Source organism: Ursus americanus, chromosome 26 (assembly GCF_024610735.1).
Source record: "Ursus americanus isolate L20-20 chromosome 26, mUrsAme1.1.p, whole genome shotgun sequence".
Classification (NCBI taxonomy): Eukaryota; Metazoa; Chordata; class Mammalia; order Carnivora; family Ursidae; genus Ursus; species Ursus americanus.
In genome coordinates, this window is record NC_142152.1 from 15196327 (window position 1) to 15205407 (window position 9081).

At 44.4% G+C, this 9081-nt stretch overlaps 1 protein-coding gene across 7 annotated transcripts in view; it reads left to right on the plus strand.

Annotated features, from left to right (window-relative positions):
• The window catches only part of EXD2 (exonuclease 3'-5' domain containing 2), a 58563-nt gene that overhangs the window by 38004 nt on the left and 11478 nt on the right, over nucleotides 1-9081 (plus strand). For 6 of the 7 annotated variants that reach the window (XM_087856059.1, XM_087856060.1, XM_087856058.1 and 3 more), the window contains 4 exons: nucleotides 379-710; nucleotides 1713-1819; nucleotides 2064-2199; nucleotides 5952-6308. In XM_087856059.1, coding sequence (XP_087712185.1) covers nucleotides 379-710; nucleotides 1713-1819; nucleotides 2064-2199; nucleotides 5952-6308 — 932 coding nt within the window. The remainder of the gene's footprint in view (nucleotides 1-378; nucleotides 711-1712; nucleotides 1820-2063; nucleotides 2200-5951; nucleotides 6309-9081) is intronic. The other variant, XM_087856062.1, reaches the window with a different exon arrangement.

The following is a 9081-nucleotide window of genomic DNA, read 5'->3' on the forward strand; positions in this document are numbered from 1 at the left end:
TGTACTAGTTGTCAAACTTGTGGTGACTGCCCTCACCCAAACTTGAGAAAGATCTGTCCATCAGGTTTGGTAACAGAAAGAAACTTCACTGGGTTTATATCGTTAGGATTTTTTAGCATTCAGAGTAAGTCATTATTTTAGCTATTTTAGTTAAAAACATAGACAAAGAAACATGAAGATTCACTATACTATTCAGTTGACTTTCATATAGTGTGGAATATTTCATCATAAAAGGTTTTTAAGAAGTACATGGTGCTTAGGGTGTTGTACATCTTGAATTAGAACCCTAAAAGTTGTCTGTATCTTTGTGATTGACTTGGAAATTGCGCTCTCTGGTTTGACTTCCAGATTCCACTGATCTCTGACTTTTCTCTTCAGGTGATTTATGCTGCCAGGGATGCCCAGATTTCAGTGGCTCTCTTTCTCCATCTTCTTGGATACCCTTTCTCTAGGAATTCAACTCTAGATGAAAACGATGACCACGTGGGCTGGAGAAAAGTCTTGGAAAATTGCCAGGATGTGGTAGACATCCCATTCCGAAGCAAAGGACTGAGCCGCCTGGGGGAAGAGGTTAATGGGGAAGCAGCAGAAGCTCAGCAGAAGCCAAGAAATAAGAAGTCTAAGACGGATGGAACGGTGCCAGGCAACCACCAAGGGAGAGACCCCAGAAAGCATAAAAGAAAGCCCCTGGGGGTGGGCTATTCGGCCAGGTAACTGAGTAGTTCTCTGTCTGGTAGAGAGAGACTCAGAGGCCCAGCCTCCAGCAAAAGGCATGAGGCCTCATCTTGGATCTGGGCAGAAGGTTGTGTGGTAGGGTAGCAGGTGCTCCAGGGGTTAGTTTTCCCCCCCAAGGGTTCATTTTATTTTTCCTTTCCTTCAAGGACATTTGGAGCTATCCTTTGGTCTATTTGTGTATTTTCCTCCTTTTCCCCTTCTAGTACTTTCTAATTTTTAGAATTGAGTGGAAGTAAGGGGAGCTTCACGTAGCTTTATCCCTGATCCTGCTATGACCTGAGCCCTGTAACTTCTCCAGTTATAAATGAGGGTATAATTATTATTCCTTTCTTGCTCAGGATAGCTGCGAAAAATGAATAACATGAATTGCCTCATACATTTCAGGAGAAATGCATCATCTGATTTCCTGTTCACTTGGTATTTGATTATTTAGAACGGCATCCAGCTCTAAGCCAATATCATTCTCCAACCAGTGAGAGTTTTTCTGTACAACTTATGCCTCTGTTGCAGAAAGATGACTAATAAGTACTTTGAAGTGGAAGTTTGGGCCCCGTAGCAGAGCGCCTTTAGGAATTGGATGATTCAATTGAAGCAAGTATTGCGTATGAGCCAGAAATAAACCCATGTGGCCCTCATTACTTTAGCTTGAAGTTCTTTAATTTTAATTTACTTTGTTTAACCCAATGATTACTCTGTAGCGCAGTTTTCTTGGTGCTCTGTTCTGTTCGCTTTCACAACAGAGCTGTGTAATCACTACCCAACTCACTCCTCGTTCCATAAATATAAAAACTAGCTAAACGAATTCATTTTTAGTTCCTAGCCCCATGCAGATGGAAGAACAAACACGATTTTTTGCCCTATTTGTTTTTTTCCATAAGTGTAATGTAGTGTTGAGAATAGCTGGAGTCACTGAGAAGACAACATGGGAGGCCCGGAGTTAGCTTCCAGTTTTAGATTAATCTCTCCTTTCCCGGCAGAAAATCACCCCTCTATGATAACTGCTTCCTCCATGCTCCTGATGGACAGCCCCTGTGCACTTGTGACCGGAGGAAAGCTCAGTGGTACCTGGACAAAGGCATTGGAGGTGTGAGACTCACCTGTCCTGTTTCATCTACATTTAGGTGCATGTGGTACCGGCAGGAGTGGGGAGAGAGACAAGGGGCAGGGAGGGTTAGAAGAAGGCAGAACGACCTTGAGACAAGTAGGACGTGGCTATTCAAAACCGAGAAATCATGATCTCTGCCAGGACACTGCAGAGAACATTTCAGGTGGGGCTTCTTTCCTCAGGGACAGGTGGGCAAACACTGACCTCTTATCTTTTCTCTAAGAGCTGGTAAGTGAGGAGCCTTTTGTGGTCAAGCTACAGTTTGAACCTGCAGGAAGACCCGAATCTCCAGGAGACTATTACTTGATGATTAAAGAGAACCTGTGTGTAGTCTGTGGCAAGAAAGACTCGTACATTCGGTGAGTGTGGGGTTGGGCCACCCAGATTGGCTTCCTCTGATGGAAACTGCCTTTGTAGCTGCATGCGGAGCTCTCCGGGGTCTTGGTTGAATCTGCCAACCTCAGCTGAGAGACTTGTCCGTAGGGGTCATCCCAGTTTTCCTGAGAACTTCTGCCCTCTGTGGGGTCCTGCTATCTTGCTCTCCTGCCTATCCTGCTCCCTGTTCTTGGTTTCAAGAGTGTAACGCTCTTCTCAGTAACAGTTTGCTGTAAAGAGAGTGGTTCCGCTTTGCTCATGAAAGACTGGAGACCCATTTCCTTCCGAAGCTGCCCTTCTCTGTGTGTCCTTATAATCTTCCCTTGAGTGGCTCACAACTTTCTGAGCCTTGATACTATTCATGGAGTACAGGTATATCTAAGCATACCTCAGAGAGATCGTAGGTCTGGTTCCAGCCCACCATAATAAAGCAAATACCACAATAAAGTGAGTGAGTCAGGGGCACGTGACTGGCTTAGTTGGTGGAGCGTGTGACACTTGATCTCGGGGTTGTAAGTTCGAGGCCCAGATTGGGTGTTGAGATTACTTAAAAATAAAATCTTTAGGGGCACCTGAGTGGCTCAGTCAATTAAATGGCCAACTCTTGATTTCAGTTCAGGATATGATCTCAGGGTCATGAGATCAAGCCACATTGGGGTCTTTGCTGGGCATGGAGCCTGCTTAAGATTCTCTCTCTCCCTCTGCTCTGACCCACCCCTACTCACACTCTGTCTATAAGTAGATAGATAGATAGATAGATAGATAGATAGATAGATAGATAAATAAAGTCTTTAAAAAAATGTGAGTCAAATGAATTTTCTGGTTTTCCCAGTGCATATAAAGATCACGTTTATACTATAGTGTAGACTGTTAGCTGTGTAGTAATGTTATGGCTTAAAAAAAAAACAATGTATGTGCTTTCATTTAAAATACTTCATTGCTGGGGCACCTGGCTGGCTCAATTGGTTAAGCATCTGACTCTTGATTTTGGCTCAGGTCATGATCTCAAGGTCATGGGATTCAACCCTGCATCAGGCTCTGTGCTGAGCATGGAGCCTGCTTGAGCTTCTCTCTCTCTCTCCCCCTGCCCCTTCCCCCCTGCTCACTCTCTTTATATAAAACAAAAACAAAACAAAACAAAAAACTTCATTGCTGGGGTTGCCTGGCTGGCTCAGCCAGGAGAGGATGTGACTCTTGATTTTGGGGTCATGAGTTCGAGCCCCATGTTTGGTGTAGAGATTACTTTATAAATAAATAAATAAGTAAATAAATAAATAAATAAATAAGTAAGTAAGTAAGTAAATAAATAAATATATATATATATATATATATATATATATATATATATATATATATATATATATATTCTATTGCTAAAAAATGCTAACCACATCTGAGCTTTCAGTGAGTTGTAGTCTTTTTGCCGGGGGAGGGTATTGTGATGATGTTGATGGTTGCTGACTGAGCAGGGTGGTGGCTGTGGCAGTTTCTTAAAATAAGACAACAGTGAAGTTCGCTGCATCGATGAACCCTTCCTTCATGAATGATTTCTCTGTAGCATGTGATGTTGTTTGATAGCATTTTACCCACGGCAGAACCTCTTCCAAAATGGAGTTAGTCCTCTCAAATTTTACCACTGCCTGGTCAAGTAAGTTTATGTAATATTTTAAATCCATTGTTGTCATTTCACAATCTTCACATCATCTTCGCCAGGAGTCAATCCCATCTCAAGAAACCTCCTTCTTTGCTCATTCACGAGAAGCAACTCCTCATCCTTTTAAGTTTTATCATGAGCTAACTGAGCCACGCAGGTGCCCCGAACAGTAATATTTTAAAAGGAATTTTGGTTTTTTCCCCTGAGTTGTAGTCCCATCAGTGGGCTTAAAATATTCAGTAAACCGTGTTGTGAACATATATGTTGTCATGCGGGCTTTGTTCCATTTAGAGAGCATGGGCAGAGTAGATTCAGCATCATTCGGAAGGGCTCTGGGATTTTTGGAATGGTCCATGAGCATCGGGTTCAACTTAAAGTTACTAGCGGTATTAGTCCCAAGCAAGAGAGTGAGCCTGGTTTTTGAAGTTTTGAAGCCAGGCATTGACTTCTCCTCTTTAGCTATGAAAATCCTAGATGGCATCTTCTTGCAATAGAAGGCTGTTTCACCCACAGTGAAAATCTGCTGTTCAGTGCAGCCACCTTCCTTAACGATCGCAGCTCGATCTTCTGCACAACTCACTGCAACTTCTACACCAGCACTTGGGGGTTCGTCTTGTACTTTGAACTTACCCCAGCTAGCTTCAGACTTTTCTGCAGCTTCCTCACCTGTCTCAGCCTTCACAGAATTGAAGAGAGTGAGGGCCTTGCTCTGGATTAGGCTTTGGTTTAAGATAACCGTATGGCTGGTTTGATCTTCTGTCCAGACCACTAACCTTTCTCCTTATCAGCAGTAAGGCTGTTTCATCTGCATAGCATTTATGTGTTCACCGGAGCAGCACTTTTCATTTCCTTCAAGAACTTTTTCCTGTGCATTCACAACTTGGCTGACCGAAGCAGGAGGCCTAGCTTTTGGTCTGTCTTGGCTTTCGACATGTCTTCCTCATTAAACGTAATCATTTCTAGCTTTTGATTTAACGTGGGAGACATGCCACTCTTCCTTTCGCCTGAACACTTAGAGTCATTGTAGTAGGTTATTAATTGGCCTAATATCAGTATCATTGCATCTCAAGGAATAAGGAGGCCCGAGGAGAGGGAGAGAGACCCGGGAATGGCCAGTTGGTGAGCCATTCAGAACACATGCATTTATCTACTGAGTGCCGCTGTCTTATGGGGGCATGGTTCATGGCCTCCCAAAATAATTACTACAGTGCCACCTATGACGGTGATCACAGATCAGCATAACAAATATTATAATAATGAAACAAGTTTGAAATGTTGGGAGAATTACCAAAATGTGACAATGTGACACAGAGACACGAAGTGAACAAATGATGTTGGGGGGAAAATGGGGCCAATAGACTTGCTCGATGCAGAGTTGCCACAAACTTTCAGTTTGTAAAAAAATGCAATATTTTTTTGCAAAGCGCAATAAAATGAGATATGCCTGTATTTGGATGACCTGAAGGCACACTTTGGCTCTACTCCCTGGCTTCAGTGGAGTAACTCACTTTCCTACTCTCCTCTTACAAAGTGAGACAAATAGCTGTGAACGCCAAGAGTCTTTCCTGAGAGCTCAGTTCTCCCTAGAAAATAACAAATGGGCCTTGATGAGCCATGGAAATAGTCTGAGTAAGGGGTTCCTCAGATGAGGAAATTGGCTTTTTTTAGGTCACCAGTCTTCCAAAATTTCAGGAGTAGAGGGACCTGCTACATGCTTTGAGAGAGTTATTTTCCAGATGTTAAAGGTCACTAGAATTTGTTTTCATTTCTCTGATACTTTTCCTTCCAGGAGCATGGTGTTTGCAAAGGTCGTTATTAGCCTCCCCCTGCCTTGGCCCTCCGCTGACTCTTGCAACAGGTGGTATGAACTTGCTCCTCGGAGAGAGAAAACTAAGGCACAGCTAGGTAGGGAGGCCGAGAGTGGAAGAGGCAATATTGCCTTTATGTAATAGCTGTTGGGTGGTGGTGCCCAAGGCTTCTCAGTCCTGTTTAGGCCCAGATGAGAATCCCAGTAGCCCACTAGCTCCACCCGTGTTCTGTGTCCTATGCTAATGAGCACTGCCTTCTGGGTGGGCTTGGCAGGAAGAACGTGATTCCGCATGAGTACCGGAAGCACTTCCCCATTGAGATGAAGGACCACAACTCCCACGATGTGCTGCTGCTCTGTACCTCCTGCCACGCCATCTCTAACTACTATGACAACCACCTGAAGCAGCAGCTGGCCAGGGAGTTCCAGGCCCCCATTGGCTCTGAGGAGGGTCTGCGCCTGCTGGAAGATCCTGAGCGCCGGCAGGTACGGTCTGGGGCCAGGGCCCTACTCAACGCAGAGAGCCTGCCTGCTCATCGAAAGGAGGAGCTGCTGCAAGCACTCAGAGAGTTTTACAACACAGACACAGTCACGGATGAGATGCTTCAAGAGGCTGCCAGCCTGGAGACAAGGTACAATGTGCAGTTCTAGTCTGAGAAGGGACTGAGGAATAACCCAGTGGTATTAACCCTGACTACTTGGTGAGGATGCTTGCCAGGCAGGGGGCGTTAGCCATTTAGGTGCAGAGCATAGCTTCCTGTTATCCCATTGAACGTCTAATGGCTTAAAATACCATAGGGCTGGGATAGAAGAATTTGTTTGAGAATTTCCTTTCCGTAGGAGACTTGCCTTCTATCCTTGACCCTTTAGGGTCATCTATATCCAGTCATGTTCGTGATTAGCAGATGAGTTCAAATGCCATGGAGTTGTGCCTTGGGCATTCTATGCAGAAGTAAATCCTAAAGTCAGCACAGGAGATGAAAATAATACTCAAGAACTACCCTCGAATCTCTGAAGTCGCTCATGCGTACGATGTGTGTGGCTTTGTGTCTCTTACCTTATCCAGGTCTGTGGGAACTGAGACCAATGGATTCATGTTCTCTGTCTCACCTACGCTCAGGGTCCTGGTCCACCGAATAGAATATTGGCCAGAGGTGCTCTTACCATTCATATTACTTTTCTCCTTTTCCCCTCCTTCTTTGCTTTCTCTCCTTCCCTATGAATACAGAGTTGAACTCATGACTTAATTCAGTGTTCCTAAATGAGAAGCCGATGGTCCTGAGAAATGAATGGGTCCATGGCTGAGGTGAAGGAAACTCTGGGCCACCTGCTACAGTTTTGCTTCCCATTATCACTTTTCCAGTAGTACTAGGGACTGAAAGAATTGCACTGATAAGTTTGCAAAACTGTGAGAGCGATGCTGGTTGCCTGTACAGTTTCATTATCCAAAAATCTTAAAGATAGCAGCAAACATTTATCAAACAAATAGTTATAGATATCCTAATCTATTTAACCAAGCTAATAAAACTTTCTGTAAATTGCCTTAATTGGTTCTTCTAACAACCCCATGAAACAGGATTTGGATTTCTCACTGGCAACTGCTAGCATTATATCTTGCATTTCTTAAATCTTTCAAAGTTAAACACTACTAATGAGTATTATCCTTACAACTATTTTGTGAGGTTGCAGTATAGATGTTATTTTCCAAGTTTTATGTTAGCTACCCTGAGGTTAAAGTTAAGTAACTTGGCAAGGTCCAATGAGAAATTGATGAGACTGGTTCCTTCGACCAATTCCCAGATGTATTTGCTAAAAGAAGTAAACTTCCCCTTTCAGCCCCAGACCTTTCTAACCAATCACCTTGCTGACTTGGATAGAAGGATGCTGGAGTTGGATGTCTGGGGCCGAGAAGAAGCTGTTTGGGGGAAGATAGACAAGTTAGTGGCACACTTGTAAGCTAAGCAGTAAGGTGGCTGCAGATACCCAGAGGGGACTAGCACTGCTCGAATGGGGGAGGGGGTCTTGGGAGGGAGGCCTGAGAGTGGGGTGTGAATGCAGGGAGGGGAACTGAGTCCATGGGGTAGGGGCTCCCTCAGGAAAAGTCGTCGTTACTCACAGGAGGTGAAAGCACTGTTTGCAGGGCATCAGAGCACTTTTTAAGGCCTCTCTACTTAGTTAGGAAGAAGGCAGGGATTCGTCTTCCCATGAAACAGCACCAGTTGCACGACTGAGTATTTCATGAGACCAAAACATGTCTCTCATGGATGTGGTTTGGCATTTTTTTTTTTAAGATTTTATTTTTAAGTAATCTCTATACCCAACATGGGGCTTGAACTTACAACCCCAAGATCAAGAGCTACATGCTCCACTGACTGAGCCAGCCAGGTGCCCCAAGATATTTATTTGTTGATTTTTTTTTTTTTTTTAAGTAATCTCTAGGCCCAGTGTGGGGCTTGAACTCATGACCGCATGATCAAGGGTCACATGTTCTACTGACTGAGCCAGCCAGGCACCCCCATCTTTTTAATTTTTTTTTTTTTAATTGAAGCGTAGTTGACACAGTCACACAATGTTACATTAGTTTCCGGTGTACAACAGTGATTCAACAAGTTTATGTGTTATGTGTTAGCTCACCACAAGTATAGCTCCCATCTGTCACCAGAGAATGCTATTACAGTCCCACTGACTGTACTGCCTGTGCCGTACGGCTTGGCATTCTTTCTGTGAGGACGAAGGCACTAAAGAAATGTCCCACCTTGCATTTTACATGTAGGTATTCCAGTGTTTGAAGCATTGGAACATGTGGGGCGATTTAACAGCCCCATATAAATACTGAGTATGGTTGAGAATGAGTAACTTAAAAAGAAGGGCGAGCTGGTACCTGGGTAACCCTGGAGTAAATAAAAGACCAACAACTCATTGTCAGCCAGACAGTACGGCCCCTGTAGTGGGGGCTGCATCCTGCAGTGGCCTTCCCACAAATATAGCTCAGAATCCCCAAATACCTTCTGTTGGATTGTGTGCCATATGTCCAAACTACTTTAAAAAGGCAGATGTAGGAAAGATGCTTTAAAAAGATGAAAGTAGGGGGTCCCTGGGTGGCTCAGTTTGTAAAGCGGCTGCCTTCGGCTCAGGTCATGATCCCAGGGTCCTGGGATGGAGTCCTGCATCGGGCTCCCGGCTCAGCGGGGAATCTGCTGCTCCCTCTCCCTCTACCCCCACCCCCGCCCCTGCTGGTGCTCACGCACTCTCTCTCTCAAATAAATAAAATCTTTTTTTTTTTTAAGCATTAAAGTAATCAACCTTTGGAAGTCTAGCAACCTCCTCGTATACCGTTGTGGAAACCCCTTGGCCCGCAGCATTTGGAGCCGTCTGCAACACCATCCTGTGCTTGTCTCCCTCAGA